This window comes from Megascapheus bottae, chromosome 5, assembly GCF_031878675.1.
Source record: "Megascapheus bottae isolate mThoBot1 chromosome 5, mThoBot2.hap1, whole genome shotgun sequence".
Lineage (NCBI taxonomy): Eukaryota > Metazoa > Chordata > Mammalia > Rodentia > Geomyidae > Megascapheus > Megascapheus bottae.
Genome location: NC_143513.1, coordinates 35,248,362 through 35,266,709, shown reverse-complemented (window position 1 = coordinate 35,266,709; position 18,348 = coordinate 35,248,362). Strand labels below are relative to the sequence as shown.

Here is an 18,348-nt window from a genome sequence, read left to right as displayed (position 1 = left end):
TATATTCTTACTTGAATTGTTTCTTTGATTGCAGTTTTGAGATACAAAGTTGATTGTAATCAAAGTAGTTCAAACAGAAAGATGATTGATTTTGTTTTGCTTTGTATAAAACTCAGATAAATTGGAAGATATAAATGAATTTATAAAATGTATCCATTTTTCTCCATATAACTGGAGCAATGCAACAAGCAATCTTGAAAAAAACTTTTAAAACTCAATTTCCTAAATTTGAGTGCAGCTGTTGTGAGAATATTCTATTTGCATTTAACTTCATACACGTATCTGTTACTTTACATTCAAAATTTGAATCTCAATTAAGAAAAATATTGACATCTTTAATATGTAAAATGAAGGGCCGGATGGTTTTAACATGCAAGATTAAAGATCAAATGGTTACAACTTACCATTTTAATACATAAAATAAATAAGCCAATTTACTAATAGGAACCTCATATAATATGAAAAGACCATAAGGTTTGATGGCTATGGATTCAGGCACACTGCAGCAATCATTGAAAAATACTGCACACTTACATGATGGGTTGTTTGGTGTTTTCCTATCAATAAACTCATTGAAGTTTAAAAGAAATTCAGTGTTATTTTCTGATAGTTTAAGGTCACTACAGTATTCTCTGAAAAAGAAAAGCACATTTTATGATGTTAGGATGGTTCCAGAGAAAGTAGAATATTAAAATCACTTATTATTTTTTATTACTCCATGACTGTGAATGAACTTCTTGCTTATATCAATTGCTTCATCTCTACAAGAACAGAATAATATGTCAGGAGTAGGCAAGGTAGCTACAGGTAATGTATATGAGATGTCCAATATCTGGTGAATTAACCCTCAATACATAGTAGGTTTTCTCATACTTACTAAACTCGTATCAATTATAAAGATTTCATAGTTTCCATAAAAAGACTGAAGCAAATGTAAATATTCACTAAAATATTTTTACTTGTTATGTTAATTTAAAATATTTTATTGATATACTTAGGAGTTCTTTCTGGCACAGCCATGCCTATTAATCTCATCTCTATCAGTCTCCCTCATCCTTGTGAGAATACTTAAGTATATCTCAATGCTCTACTTTGATATATGCATAGAAAGTATGATGTTAACTTCTTGTTGAGAATTAGTATATTTACAATTTATGGATGAACATAACATAGTTTTATCTATTTGCAAATAGTTCTCATTCCTGAGTTGTAGAAAGCTTAATATTGACAAGTTATTCTCTGTATTCAGTCATTTGAGGGATTTTGTTTTGGAACATTTAGAAAATATGAAGCAAAATTTAGAAATTTGATTATGCAAAAATAACAGTTACTGAGAATAATTTTTATAAGTTCTCTTTAGGTTCTAAGGAGTAATATCTTTATGAACAATGTGAAAAAATTACAAAAGCTTTTATAAAATAATTTAGCTTGGATAAACAGAAATTATTTTCATTTTAACATAAACTGCTAAGTAGTTTAGGACAAAAGTTGAAGAAGTAAATAAAAACAAAGAACACTGAGTTCTGAATACTTTCAAATAATTTTACAAACATAGAATAAGCTAAAAATTATAGTACCAGAGGAGAAAGGAGATTAAATGGGAAAATAAAATGAATAATGTTAATATGTAAATTTTATAAGACAATAAATTATATTAAAATTTGTTTTCCACCCAGTTCTACTGGCTCACACCTGTAATCATAGCTACTCAGGAGACTGAGATTTGACAACTCTGGTTCAAAACCTCCTATGCAGGAAAGCCTATAAGACTGTTACCTGTAATACACTACCAAAAAATCTAGATGTACAATTGTAGATAAAGTGATATAGTGCTAGCCTTGAGCAAAATGATCAGGGATTATTTCCAGGTTCTGAATTCAAAACTCAGGACTGAAACAAAAGTGCCAGTTTCAGAAGACTAAGTTATTATTATGAGGTTAAATAGTAAACATTAATTGAGATTATGAAATAAAGCATTACCGACATTTACATATATGCACACATATATACAGAGATACATACATTCATACACATCTATGTTTACCTATTTGCACATATGAATACACATACTTTACATATGGTATATTTGAATGTGTTTTTTCACAGAGAATTGATTGTAAATATACAAATGTTTTGTGTGTGTGTGTGTGTGTGTGTGTGTGTGTGTGTGCGTTCCACAAGTTCAAAGCCTACATATGTTGTATTTATCATTGCAAAAATGACTTAGCACACTGTCTGGTATTCAGAGCTAAGCAAATATTACAACGAATATACAGGCCACTCTATTGTCCTGTTCTATATTCATTTTCACTTCTACTGCATACTCTGACATAGAATTAACCAAGAACAGTCTTCTCTGTATCGAGAATTTTTTTTGAAGACTTTACCTAGCGATTCAAGTTACAACAATGAACAGCAAAACAAAACAAACCTTGGTGCTAAAAATGTGTAACCAGATTCTTCAAAATTATCTGGCTTCAGGGTTTCGGAATCTGTGAAGACAATGTTCAATATTAGATGATCAATACAGAATATATCATCTAATAGCACCTATGACAGTATGAAGACATTGGAAAGAGTATCTAATAAGAAAAATTAAAAGACTACTTACATCCAAAACTTGAAACAACAAATAAAAAGAACTATTAGGTTCTCAATGCTTCCCAATATGATAATAAAATTATAGCGTGGATTAACTTTATTATTACAACAGATATAGCTGACAAAATGTTGTTGATTTACTAGCCATACAACTACTTGTTTAGAAAAGAGATTAATATCTATGAAACATTACATTCAAACTATCAATAGAAAAGAATATACTAACATGATAAAGAAAATATTTTCAATAAACATTTTAGTACACTTAGTGAGTTAGTAGCATTCTTTATATTAGATATGTGAAGTGAATTGCATATGAAAACATATTTTCCCTCATGTTTTGCTTATGTGTCAGTGTTCATAGAGGAAAACCTAGGAAATGAGAAGCAAAGAGGATAAGATCCAATAGGAATGGAAATATTGGTGGAAATGTCAAATGTACTAAACAGAAAGAAATTGAGCAACAAGAAAATACTTGCCCTTCATTTTTCCCTTTTTTGCTGTAAATCCATCAGAAAGAGAAAGCAGGGAAACAAAAAGAAGAGGGTAAAGCAAAGGGGGTCACAAACAATATTTTATTCAATGCCTTCCTTGAATAAAAATATTGTGCATAGATCAAAGGTTCATTTATATACACCCGTAGTCTGAAAAGAAAGACACATAGTTTTGAAGGCTGGAAGATATGTCTGGCAATTTTACTACATTACCCTCAATACTGAGGTTATTTCAAAGGTTTGTTTGGCAAAGCGTCAAAGGCAGGTAAAATACTAATGACGTCAGCTTATGAACTAACAGAATCACTTTCCAATCACCAGAGACTCACTATTCATCCCTTCCTTTACTAAGTATTAGTGCATGCAAAATCACTGCTTGTTAAAGGACCATCATATCTATTATGTGAAAATGCAAATATAAATTATAGTTTAAATTGTATCAGGCATACTAGGTCTGCTGAACAACAAAAAAAACTGGCAGAAATGAATAAAACTAGTTTACTTTGAAGTCAAATGTAAAAACTACATCAGATTTGGATTTTTTGTTTAATTCTAACAGAAGAATTTTAGACTGTTAATTTTAATGTCCTTTAGTACAAAGGATATGATGGTCACTTTACACAATCTAGTTGACCCAACAAAATAAGCATTAACAATAGCTTGAAATATGCACTACCGTTTTTCATAATTACTCCACATTCTAAATGATGCTTTCAAAAAACGAATCCATTTAAGTTACTGAGACATCGATTTGATTATGGAAAGAAGTTAGTTGCCAAGCACAATATCATTCTGGCCAAATGCACAAAGGAGAAAAAAAAAGAAGAAGAAAAGGAAAGACAAGAAAAGGAAAAGTTTTACTTGCACAGTGCCATGAGTAAAAACCATGTTGATAATTAGCATCTAAAACATTTCACACAAGCTAGCGGACCCTTAAAATGACAGCAACAGAAAGAAGACACAGTGTTGCAATGATTCTACAAGCACATAGCAAGGCAGGGAAGGGTGGTGGGAACTGCCAGTGAGACTGGAGTACCTGCATATATTCTATCCATGTAGAATATTTCTTGTTCCTTGCATGTTTGGAATGGGTTAGAATCATTGCTGTAGATTGGTTAACAGCACCTACTAAAATGTGTAAGCCTTGGATATTCCAAAATCTAGACGTATCTAAACATCTGAGACTAAGAGATAACAAAGAGACCCTGAAGTTGCTTTCACAGTACTTACATCTGGCCTGAGTTATTGTCTCTTCTATTTTGGCTTTTATATAGTAAAAACTGTAGGTTGGTAATACCAAGGCCAAACTGCAATAGAAACAAGAGAAGCATAAACACAAACAAACAAAAATGAAACATAACTTAAAAAATGCCACATCAAGATTATGGGAAAATCCAAAGGTCTTCCTCATAAGAAGGAAAGGACATATTGCTTTGACAAGAAAATGAATTCTGCAAATAGAGTACTTAATTATGTTCTTACCATGTAGCCATATAGCCCTCTAAAGGGTAGAGAATCAAGAGACATGGAAAATAAACTACCTAAAGCAACCATGAATTAGCTAAGGAAAGCTTTAGTTTCCCTACTGTCTTCCATTTCGGATACTCTCTCATTAATATATCATGTATATTTTTCAAAGAAAAGTCACAAATGGAAGAATTATTGTTAGTTTTGCACTATTACAGACATTGGGATTTTTTTTTTCCTTCTGGTCTTGGGGCTTGAGCTCAGTGCCTGGGCTCTGTCCTGGAGCCTTTCTGTACTGAAAGCCAGAACTCCACTATATGAGCCACAGCTCCACTTCCAGCCTTTTCTGTTTATGTGGTACTGAGGACTCAAATCCAAGGCTTCATGCATGCTAGTCAAGCACTCTACCACTGTGCCACATTCCCAGATCTAGGAATGTATTCTTTTGAGGGAGTAAATACGTACTATTTTAAAACTCAGATGCTTAGGCAAATTCCCCTTGTTTGCTGAAGGGCAAATTCAGATATTTTTTTTATAACATTAATGTAGGGATTATCTTGTGTGTTTCATTGCCTCTTACATAATTGCAAGACTAGTTGTACAAATGTACTTTGGATATCCCGTACAATTAAGTAGATTTATCATGAACAACAGGAAAGATATCTTCAGCTCCATAGTTTACAAAGCCCTTGGGTCTAATCAATCTCGTGGTAAGAGTCTTAAATGGAAGAGTTTGAGTGTATCTTTTAGGACAGGTCAGAAAACAAAGAATGCTAAACATGCCTAACCTTATTAATTGGTCAAAATAAAAAGTTGTCAAGCAGATAACCTTATTTATATTGGAATGTCTAGTCAGTAAAACACATAATATTTAGAACTGTTAAACAATCCAGTAGTCCCCAAGAATCCAATTGTAGCATATATATATATATATATATATATACATATATATATATATATATGTAATTTTTCACAATGGCTAAAACTCAAGTGAGACACCTCTAATGAGCCTATATTCCCATTTGCCATTGCAAGTAAACTTTTCTGCTCCTAAAATAGAAGAAAGCTACTCAGTTCTGGGTGAAAAATATGACTACAGTAATGCAATGTCTCACAAAAAGATCTCTGACATCACCAATTGTGCCACTGGATACTCAGTTTCACCATTTACCCCAATATTAGTGATTCTGGTCGAATGGTTTGCATTTCTAGGAATTTGGGTGTTCTTTGATATTTTGTAAATCATTTAAATGACTCAAACCTCTGTATTCCCAGCTTTGAAGATCAAAATCTAATATACACTCTCATTGAATGCTATGTATAGACTAAGATAGAGTATACGTTTTCATTTTTTTTCTTTTTTAGGAACATAAAATAAATTACTTGTAAAAATTTAATTATACAGAAAAGATAAAAAATGAGTTGAAGCTTGTTACCTCCAATTCCCACATCTTTTGCTACCATTAAGCAATTCATAGACTTTCCTTATCAGAAAAGGTCAGGGAAATAAAATGTAATGTAGAGTTAATGAAAAACTCTGCATTCATCTTATCAATAACTTCAAATAGAAGTAGAAATAAAAATTAAAATAAGCAATGCAATCAGTCTGAAAGCAAGATGACCTTTAACGTTTCACTTGCCATTTATAAAATGGAGAGCAGAACTACTAGGCATTTGAAGACTGTCTCCAACAAATTTCTCTCAAGGGAAATTAGGATATTTTTATCACTCCATCGCCATTTATTGCTAAGAGAAACTTATAATTAAAACCAATAACATTCATCATGTGACTGAGACACTGTCACTCTGAAACCTAGGGTTATAGCTCATGGATCACACACACAAAAATAGTGTGAAACCCATGAGGACCGCAATAGAGGCAACAAGATTGGGATATAAAATCATATTGTGCTGGCCTATAAGACTGATATTATTCACTGCCACAACAACTCTAAAGAACACCAGCTATACTTATTTTTTCAACTAAAGCCTACAGTTGTTTCTTTCATATATTAACAAACAAGAATCAGTCCCAGAATCTTGTCATATGAAATATTGTCTTTTCATTACATATAAAACCAATAGATAAAGATGATTGATTTCCTATTACAGTCAAGTGTAATAAAATGAATGACTACCCATTGAGGCCATACAATGTTTCTGTGGCTCACATAAGTATAGTTAACTAGGTTAAATAGGATATATTCTAAATTTCAACTTAGTCGTTAATGTCCACGAAAGTAAGCTTGCTCTTCATTAAAAAAGATATATAGAGAAAACACACAATCAAATGATTTGTTATGGTATTTCAAAATACAATACACAAGCTTGATCAGTTTGAGAAGACAGAAACCAGCTGTCTGAAATTTGAGATCTCATTCAATCAGAAGGAACATACTCCTTCAGGTTAAATGTGAAATTTTGGTCCAAATTACTATTTGTGAATTTGTGAAAAGGGTCAAGGAAATAATTAAAATGGGACTAGAATTAGTTTAAGGATTTTAAAGCTAGAAAAATAGGAAGGGAAGATGTGAGGAAAATATATGAAGTGAGGAAGGTGGGTCTTTTCAGAAAAGAGTAAAATATGCATCAAAAGAATACCAGAAATGACAGGGCAGCCAGGCTGGGCTGAGAATGTGTGAAGTGTATATCAGCTTTGAAAATACAAATTAAATTTCTGTTAATAAGGAGAAAAATTAAACTTAAGAAAAAAGATCACAACAATCTTGGTGACACTGTGGATATCATTTTGTACATATAAGGGAAAGAGTTTAATAATGTAATTTTAAATCAATTATAAACACAATCAAAATGTATTGTAATGGAAGTAAACAACACCTAAAGGGTCTTAGGATGTCAAAGTAATCATCTCACAGCTGCCTCATTGCCAAAGTAAAAGGATGCAGTGTTTCTAATTCGGATATTTTTTCTCTGATAAACAGAAGCAAGAATACACTTCCAAACAGTGCATATAATACTTCTGAATAATAAAATCATCTTTAAAGAACAAAGGTTCTCAAATGTCCCTTTTCCTCCTATGTCTTCATAGCTGTATTCAAAAACTGAAAAATGACAATAATCAAAGATTGTGAAAATGTACAGAAATGGTATGTAAAAGTTAAAGACAGAAATTTATAGATGTGAATTAGTTGAATAATTAATATAGTCCTTCTGTTACTTCTAACTAAATCATACAGCTGAGGAACTATCATGTAGAATAGCATGACTTCAACACTGCACCATCTCCTCCTTCTAAATTTGCCTTTTTAGCAACAAGAGGAGACAAGCTCTGTGGAAACAATATAGTGCAATTTCCCTGATATTCTAGCCACCTCTCCCCAGCTCCAAAAGTCTACGTGTGCACTCTGAAGAGCTAGGAGGAACAAGAAAAAGAAAAAGAACCTATCCATATCAGGTTTTATTCTTTCAGCCAAGTTTCTTACATCATTGTATCATTTGACAAGTACAGGTAGATTAAAAACACCTTCAAAGCTGGGTGTGGTGGCTCACACCTATAATCCTAGCTACTCAGGAGGCTGAGATCTAAGGAATACAGTTCAAAGCCAGCTCGGCCACTAAAGTCCGTGAGACTATTATCTCCAGTTAACCACCAGAAAACTGGAAGTGGTGCTGTTGTTCAAGGGGTAGGGCAGTAACCTTGAGCTGAAGAGCTCAGGGACAACACCCAGGCCAATGGGTAGGGCAGCAGCCTTCCGCTGAAGAGCTCAGGGACAGTGCGCAGGCCCAGAGTTCAAGCCCCATAATTGACAAAAAATAAAATAAAATAAAAAACAAACAACAAAAAAACACCTTTAAATTCTTGAAATTAAACTCTTGTAATTGTATACAATTTTGTAGCAATCCTACTACATATTAGAAATTGGTAATTCTTAAAAGCTGATAATTCGGGGGGGGGGACGGAGGGGAGGAGGGTAAAGGGTACCAAGACATGTGAAAGGGTATCAATGTATGTGAATTAATGCACCTTCTATATGGCAAATATCATGTAATCCCTTTATTAATTACAATAAAAATATATTAAAAAAGCTGATAATTCAGACATAAATGAAGGAGGAAACATCCCATGCTCTTTTAATATTTTCTACTGAAAGAAAACAAATGATAAATAGCAGGAATAAATCTCTATGTAGATGAAGTGGGGGAAAGGGTATAATGACAAATTGTGATGTGTTATAGAAAATGCAAAGTAGAGGAGGGAGACAAGGAGTGTAGTAAGGCAATTAATACTTCAATAAGATTGTGTGAAAAGGTCTTTATAAGAAGAGGAAAAGCACATAAAAACTTGAAGATGAGGGTGTCAGTAAGTAACTACTTGGCAAAAATCCTTTTAAAGAGAAGTGACTTCAGGTTCAAAGATCCTGAGGCTGAGCAGTAGCAGTGTTTAGAATGAGTGGTAAAGAGCACAATGTAGTTAATCCGATGGTATTCATGGGAAATTTCAAGGGCAAAAGTTTGAGTAACACTGGCCAATGTGAAAGTAGAAACTGCAAAGAGAGAGAGGTGGGGGAGGGAGGAGGAACTATAAAAAGAGAGCTTATTTTCACATGAACCTCAGGGTTAAGTAAAGAGGATCGCAGGGAAAGCAGTGAGCTTTCTTAATAGCCAAGAAAGGAAAGGAATATACCAATATATTTGAAGAGACTGTATTTCAAAAAAAAGATTACTGAATATTAGAGCTGTATAGTTTTCCATGGCCCAGCCAATGGAAGGGTTCTAGATGTCACTGAACTTCTATTTTGTAGGGAGTAAATAAGAACAATTAAACATTTTATGTCAATTACCATAGTAAGGAAATACACTTTATGTTAATTTGCAACTCAGTGTAATGTAAGCTAAATGACTTAAAAGTGACTTAAAAGTGGCTTAAGTCACTTTTATTACTTCAAAGGAAGTAATAAATACAAATTATTATGAAGATTTTGTCAAAAGTTATTATTTAGGTAATCATTCAAAGTATGTATATTTATGTCATATAGATTTGTTTCTAATTTTATATTGCTATCTTTTTTCCATCTTTCTGTCCTATAAAAAACGTTTTAGTAATTTTTTTTGCAAGTTCTGGGGCTTGAACTGAGGGACTGAGTTCTGTCACTGAACATCTTTGGCTCAAGTTTAGAGCTCTACATTTTGAGCCACAGCACCACTTCTGGCATTTTTGGTAATTAATTCAAGATAAGAATTTCACAATCTTTCCTACCCAGGCTGGTTTGAACCTCAATCTACAGAGTTCAGCCCTTGAGTAGCTAGAATTACAGGCATGTGCCACTAGTATCCTGCTTCTAGTAAACTTTCATGTTATCTACTGAATATTATATTGAAACTAGTTTATAAAAATACAAAGACAATATTCAACCATTAAAATTGGCTACTGAGGTTAAAAAGACAGTAAAGTCTTTATTATCATTAATTACCTGTAGTCTGTGCCATTGACTGGTGTCCATGTGTATGTCCTGTTTCCTTTGTCAATATATCTCTAGAAAAAAAAGTTATTATTATTACCTTCACATGTACGCACATTTATCCGTGTAGTTTACTATGAAGAGTAGAGCTATTTTGTAATTAAATTATCATTAATAATTTTTGTCCTGGTATTGAGGCTCGAACCCAAGGCCTTACCCTCTGGTTTTTTGGCTTATACTGGTGCCATACTATTTGAGCTACAACTCAAGTCTGTAATACTATCTTCTAAATCTTGTAGTCCATCTTATACACAAATGAATGATATATTACATTATGCACTTATTCTGTTACATATGTGTGTGAAGTAAAATTATAGAACACACTAAGTACACAAATGATACTTTCTCTGACATTTTTACTTTACCATGACTTAGATGTACAAAGGAGTTTCATCTTGTTACATCCATATATGAATATAAATTTCCATAAGTAGACTTGTCCCTTCATCATCTTCCTTTTCATCCCTTCTAGAAGCAGTTTCAACAAACTTCATTGTTTCCTTTTCACATGTGTCCATAAATTTTGTCTACATTTATCTTTCTTCTCCTCCATTTTTCTTCTTGTTCTACTAGTATTTTGCACTCTGAAAAGTTCTGTTTTTTTTTTGAAAAGTTCTGTTTTATATTAGAATTATTTGTGTTTTTGGTACAAATTAATTGCTTAAAGAAATTTTGATTTAATATTCACATGTACATATATAGTGCTTATGAAGGATATAGAACTTAGCAGGATAAAAGCTTAATTAATAGTTCATTCTAAAATGTTGAAAGCATCATTTCTTAAAACCATTAATAATGAAATAGGACTATGAAATATTGGACAAGACTCAAATATTTCCACATTTGAGTATATGTAAGAGCAAATTATTATAGTAGAAAGCAAATATAATCAACTTCTCTATATTCAGTCACAATCTTACTTCTCTATATTCAGTCACATATTACTGTTAAACCACCTCTGAAATTCTGAATATAAGAAGCTAATTAGTAAGTGTCATTGAAGATTAGACAAACATTAAATCCATTAGGAAAAAGAATCTTAGAGCTAAATAACTTGATGAATAGTGAATCTTCCTTCTATTGGGTGGCAAATATGAATTTTAAATTTTTTTTAGTTTGATTTATCACTCTCACTAAGATAACATTTACAGAACTATTATTTAGTGTTAGGCATTATGTTCAATACCTTATTGTCATGTCTTGTTCATGTGTGTGTGTATGTATATGTTGAATTAAAAGGGGCGAAACAGAATTAAGAGGTTTATGGGCAGATAAAATTAATAAAAAATTTAAGACTGTACTTACTACTATTCATAATAAGAAATGACAGACTTGTGTTGTCCAACAAGTTAAAGCTATTAAATTAGGAAATAAAATATCAAATCATTTCCTCAATTTTAATAACTGAAATCATAATCTTTTGCTATGTTTGAGTCACAATAAAGCAACTCAGTCTGAAAACATAGCCTGGTAAAGTGCTCGCCTCGCATGCGCGAGGTCCTAGGTTCGATTCCTTAGTACCACATACTCAGAAAAAGTCAAAAATGGTTCTATGACTCAAGTGGTAAAGCACTAGCCTTGAGCAAAAAGTGTCTAAGGACAGTGGCCAGGCCCTGAATTCAAGCCCAAGATCCGAAAAAAAAAAAAAAAGGAAAGAAAAAGGAAAACAGAAAAGAAAGACATCTCGGCTTCTAGAGTTGTTAAGATTACAGGCATGAGTTACCACTGTGCGACTAGAGGTGTTATTTTAATAAAATAATTATAGTCCTCTGTGTTCTGGAAAACCCCACAGTGACAAACAGTACAGTTACAGCCTCGGTAAACACAAGACTCTTAAGTTCAAATCCCATTGTTGATATGAATGCTAAATAAAAACTTGAACTGCTATGTACAACATTTTGAGTCTTCCATATTTTGGGGCCGTCCAAATGAAGAAATGTCTACTTTTATTCTCTATATGCTTAAAGATGGATAGGTACTCTGCTCATACCTAAGTCTCTGCTGCATATTTTGAGCAATGTAAGTTTACTATATAGTTCAATGGTTATTCAAAGTAGGGATTGGCTGTTACATGGATTTCAGATTTACTAGGAGAAAAATAAGGCATACAAACAGTAAAGAGTGGGTCTAGGAGGAGGGTTTAGTTGTAGTATGCTTGCCTAGCATGCATGAGGCCCTGAGTTCTATTCCTTGGTACCACATAAACAAAAATAAATAAAGTTAATTTAAAAACCAGTAAAAAGAGATAAATCAAATCAGAAAAAGCTAAAATGACAAAATATGTGGACCATAATAATTAGAATATCTATATAAGTGAATCAAGTAACATAATACAGTTACTAAACATAACTTTGAAATTTTGATCACTTCCATTGCAACCCACGTTTTTTTGCATGTTAGACAAGGCGTCTTTCACTCAGCCACATTCTCAGCCCAATGACTTATGGCAAGCCATCTAAGCATGAACACAGCTTTCAAAGATAACTTTTAAAGAGTATATTGCTAATGATATAGGCAAACAATAAAAAGCTCAAACAACTTTATTTCATAAAAAATAGTTTAAAAAGATCTTAGCCACATACTAGTGGCTTACGGTAGTAATTCTAACAACTCAGGAGCCTAAGATCCAGAGGATCAGAGTTAAAAACCAGCTCAGGAAGGAAAGGCCATGTAACTTCACCCCTAACATAAGAGGAAGTATGACTGTAAAGCATAGTTCAAATGGTATAGAGTCAGCCAAGGCAAAAGTTAAACCCTAGTATCAAAAAAAAAAAAAAATCCTAAAGAAACTTTCCAGTTAAAGAAGTGCCCTGAGAAATAAGGGACTATTGTCATTAAAGATATCCCTGTTCATAAGTAAATATTAAAATAATAGAAAAATTCATATTACCAACACAAATCAATTTTACTAGATAATAATTATGAGCTTGAATTAATTCTTACCTCATCTTGAGATTTAACAAGAGTTCTGAAGGTTTTTTCTCCACTCTCTCCATCTATCATTTTATTTCGAATCTAAAGGAAAATGAGTAATTTATTCCAAGAACCCTTTTCCATGAAAAGAGTTATACTATATCTAAAATAGATATTTTAAATAATTTTTATTATCTTTCAGTAGTTGTACACAGAGACTTCCATTCGCAACATCAGTTGGAGTACAACCTTAATGAATGTCAACACTTCCATCATTCTCTTACATTTCTCCTACCCAAATCTCCCCTCAAGTTACCTAGTTCCATATTCATGTATGTACATGGAATATTATGACTGCATTTGTCCACCCTGCCTCTCTCCATTCATCCCTCTCTCCTCTAAACCTCATCTACCACTGACAAAACATGTTAAATGAGAAGGAAAAAATCACTAAGACCACACTCAATTTTTTTTTCCTTTTCATAGAATTGATTTGGGGGATGAAGACAGAGCAGGATCCAGGAAATTTTGAATGTGAACATTTATGTCTATGAGCAGGATGCCTAGGATTATCTCCATGCTATAACTATATCAGATATTTGTAAAATGGAAGAATCCAGTGTTGGACTTGAGGTTGTGTTTCATCCTGAATGTACTCACCTCGACTTTAATATCATTTTCTAACTCTGCGTCAAGGAAATCCAAAGTGACTGGCTCCTGAGATTTGGGGTTCTACATAGAAGACAATAATATTTAAGTATATATAACTTTATTACAGGACGTGACCCACAGAATGGTATTTAAATACAAAATTAACTCTGTTAAAAATACCTACCTAAAACACATGAATAATGCATGCAATTTTTGCTTCTATATGTATATGAAACTAAGTAACCAAAACTAGAAGTTAGCTTTAAGTTCAGCTAGCAAAGTGTTAAATATTATCAATTGAAATCAGTTATTTCAACTGGAGCCCACCTAGAAATAAATTCTAGTTTCACTGAGCATTTTTTTTTTAATTTTAACATCAACCACCACCTTTTTGCACTGGTATATCAATGTTCGCTGTGTAACAGGACATATTACACACTTGTAAAATTGCATCAAACAATACTTCAACTTAAAGTAATTTAACTAATATTATTATCATTCTTATAATACAAAAATGAGACTACTTGATGAATAAACAAAATATATGAAACCCCATTGTAATACTTGTTATGTAATGATATCAGGTATCTCAAAGTACTCCAAATAAGAAAACCTTAATAGATGCATACAACATGAAATTTCATAAACTAAGTTTTCAAATATTTACTACAATAGCTATTTTTCAAAGCTGATAGTTTACTATAAAATAGCAACAAATGAAGACCATGGTTAGTACAAAAATCACTGAAATTTTAACATTTTCAGATTTGAAATCTTCTGTAAATACAATTCTACAATAAGCCTCCCAAGACATTCCCAACGGGTTAAAAATATACTTAAATGAAGCATATCCAACTTAGATATAGAATGACAGACTATAGGAGACATGTGATTTTTTTCATGATGACAGAACCATTCCTTCAAGGAGTAATCCCAATCAAGTAATCAGTGCTTGCTTCATATGGGTTTTTAGGTATAAAAATTTTGCAGTTAAAAATATAATCTTTCATGTCTTTTGTAATGGAAGAAGTATTCACTGATTAGAAGAATTCTATTAATCAGAGAATTGTAGAGAACGGAAAATACGTACTTGATTTTTTTTGCAAAGGTGAAAATAGTGAACATTGTGGATGGCTTGTTTTTGCTTTACAGCAAAATACTCACTTGAAATGTAGAAGAAAGCACTAATATAGAAAATCCCTCAATTCATTTATATAATTAAATTCCACTATCATGTATCCTTTTCCACCTTTTTGTAAAACAAAACTTACAAAGTCCCCCTAACAATGGATACTCTCAATATAATGTTTTAAGATGCCTTTTTAGTGCCTAGTGAAATAAACCATCTTCACACAAACACCACCACGCTGGCATCAAAATTTCCACAAACAATACAAAACAAAACCAACCCAATGCAAATGAGGAAATGAAAACAGAATCTGAATATTCATCTTACATGCAATGGGTAATGCATAGCACAGGCAGACCCACACAGCATGCAGGAATGAGGCATGTTCAGGAGGAGTCGACAATATGCAGGTCATGTCCCAGTCCAACATAGAAAGACACAGAGATAAATCAAATCATGAAAGAAAAAAGGTCAAGGCATAACTAATATTTGGTCGTGGCAACCTGGCAACCACTTGCTTTTCTTTTAAAAGACTCATCATAAGCATTGGAACTGGAAAATTCAAGTGGAATTTCTTCCAGTATGAAGGCATCAGGACATATTTAAGAAAGGAATCGATAAAGTCCTTTAGTCCCTGAATGTCCAATGTTTTTTTTTTATTTAAAATAGATAATAGTTCTCATTTGCAAAACTGGAATCATGACCACATCTTTGTGGATATGAAACAAAAAGCAGAATGCATCAGTGAAAACAGGAATTTGAAATAATTAATAATCAGCATTCCTATAATATATTATTATAATATCATAACACTTAAAACTGTTTTCCTAATAGAAAACTCTGCACTGCACTTTCTCACTCAAGGCTAGCACACTACCAATTTGAGCCACAGTACTACTTCTGGTTTTTCTGGTGATTAATTGGAGATAAGAATCTCACTGACTTTCCTGCCCAGGATGGTTTCCAACTTCAATTCTCAGATCTCACCTTCCTGAGTAGCTAGGCCTAAGCTACTGGCACCCTGCCAATGAGAACTCTTAAGTGGTTGCTAGTTTCCCATTCAGGTTTCCTTAGCATTCGAAGAAAAATAATACAAACCATCATACAGTTTGTTTATTTTTTCTTATTTTATTATATTTACATGCACAAGTTGCTTAAAAACAAAAAATTACTAAAATGTATATGACTGAAAAAAGTATAACTTAAGATAATGCAAAAAAAGAAACATGCAAGCAGTATCAATAAACAGGATATCAAGGATACTTGAATTTCTGTGACAGAAAAAAAAAAGAGGACTTTTTCACATGAGATTCAGCTGGAATGGAATTAAATCTTTCTTCTACTCCAATGTTCCTGAACTTTGGAACTACCCGAGAGTTTTAAAACTACTCAGAGGCCAAGTTAACACAATTCCCAGGAGATGAAGCCTTCCATGAATGCCATCTATTTAATTCTGTATGTAGGATACAGAACAATGATTAGTTCAATTCTCCTGTTTTTAGGTTAATGGCACTCAAGTCCTATAGATATTGTTGAAGGATACAAATGTGGAAAACAGTAGAACCAAATTAGGTATCAGTTCTACCAACTCAAACCGTAAAGATCTCTTCCCATAGTAGTAGTCCTCTACCTTCTCTACAATAAGGCCAATTTACCTTGAAGAAATAGAGGCTTACATAGAAAATCTACAATAAAATTCAACTTCTGCTTAATAATCTTATTGTTATCTTTAAGTAGTTTTACAAGAGTTACCATTCAGTAAAGCAATTTATGAGTACAATACATCTTGCTCACTTTTAATGTTTACAGAAATATGCATATATTTTTGTTGTTCCTCATAGAACAGAAGATAACTTCAAAATGAGTTTGTCAAGAACTAAAAATTCACAGTATTTATTTGACATTTGGAACATGTTTAATTGGCTAAAGGGAAATTTCTCACTTGTATTGAAAATAATTTTAAGAAATAGCTTAAGATTATCAGAAAGGAATTGTATTTTATTCAGACTTAAAAATCAGTTTTACAAGCAAATTCTGAAGATCACTTCAAACTGATATTAATCTCACAATATCTGATAACAAAATTTCTTAGAAGCCATCCCATCATGATTGCTGCTTATAATTAAATCATTTGCTTAGCAATTTTTAGTTAGCCAGCGCATCCCCCCACCCTCTACCAAAATAAAAAATAGTTATTGACAAATGCGGCGCAGGTCCATCTCATGCTCTGGAAGCTTGATGTCAGGAAAGATCTCTTTCATCATAAGCTTGAAGAGCAGAAGCTCCATCTCAACTCTGATTTAGCAAATTGGAAAGCACCACTAAGACTACCTGCAACACAGTTACCTGAACATTGGGTCTCCTCTTTCGTAAATTAATTGTTGGTTTGCCTACACCAATAGGCTGAAGCAACAGAAAAATGGTAATGCATCATCCTATATAGCAATATGAATAAGAGCTCTAGCTTGTCCCTTGGTCAGAGACAAGATTAAGGACATAATTCGAATTCAAAGTATTTGACTTGTATCATGTGATGTGTCAATAAAAAAGAGAAAATGCTAAAAATATTTTTAGTGATTAAAGACCAAAAATCCAGTTTGAAGCTAATGGACTAATTTTTAATATTTTCTTTATTTAGTTAAGAGAGTATAATTTAAAATACAGTAGATTAAAAAATCCAATTGTAGTATTGCAAAAACTCTCCAACTGTTTGAAAATTTAAAAGCTAAAAATTTCAATAATAGCAAAAGGCATAGGGATGATTAATTATATTAAAATGATTTACCTTGAAATATATAAGGAACTATGATAGTTTACTAATGTGAAAGAATCTATAGTTAACTTTTTTTTTTTTTTTTTTTTTTGCCAGTCCTGGGCTTGAGCTCAGGGCCTGAGCATTGTCCTTGGACTTTCTCAAGGCTAGAGCTCTTCCACTTGAGCCTTAGCACCACTTCTGGCTGTTTTTTTTTTTTTTTTTTCCTATGTATGTGGTACCGAGGAATCGAACCCGGGTCCTCGTGCATGCACTTTAACCACTAGGCCAAACTCCGGCCCCTATAGTTAACTTTTATAAAATTAACATACTTAACTAGCATGGGATAATCAGCAGCTATGTTTGCTTAATATTTATGTCATGATAGATTTTGTTTAAAAATAACTTTCAAAATGAGAATTAAACTAAAATCATTATGATGTGTAATACTTTTTAACATACCAAAATAATTTAATTACAGTTAGTGTTATATATACTCATTATCAATGACTATTATTAATTCAAAATATATCTAACAGCTTAATGCATACATGTGTATGTGAACACTTGTCTAATATATCACTAAAAATAGATATCTATAACTAGGTAAAAGGACATCATTTCCATTAACTTTCATGATTTAAAGTGCATTGAGAGTTATGTTCAAAGTTGGTGATATAAAATTACAATTATGTAATATTTCTGTCCAATTTTACTTGTAAATGTTTTGAATTTAACACTTCTTTTGAGCATTAACAAAAATTGAATGGAGATAAATGAAATATTTTACAGATATAGATTTTATCTTGGTTAAAAAGGTATCACGGTTAAAAATAAAATAGTAGATCAAGGAATTTTAAG

At 32.3% G+C, this 18,348-nt stretch overlaps 1 protein-coding gene across 1 annotated transcript in view; it reads right to left on the bottom strand.

Moving 5' to 3' along the window:
- Cacna2d1 (calcium voltage-gated channel auxiliary subunit alpha2delta 1) overlaps positions 1 to 18,348 on the bottom strand; it is a 366,878-nt gene that overhangs the window by 30,278 nt on the left and 318,252 nt on the right. The window contains exons 19-24 of the mRNA XM_090332896.1: positions 13,616 to 13,687; positions 12,986 to 13,057; positions 9,995 to 10,056; positions 4,326 to 4,402; positions 2,432 to 2,492; positions 535 to 632 (exon numbers count right to left, since the gene is read on the bottom strand). Coding sequence (XP_090189022.1) covers positions 535 to 632; positions 2,432 to 2,492; positions 4,326 to 4,402; positions 9,995 to 10,056; positions 12,986 to 13,057; positions 13,616 to 13,687 — 442 coding nt within the window. The remainder of the gene's footprint in view (positions 1 to 534; positions 633 to 2,431; positions 2,493 to 4,325; positions 4,403 to 9,994; positions 10,057 to 12,985; positions 13,058 to 13,615; positions 13,688 to 18,348) is intronic.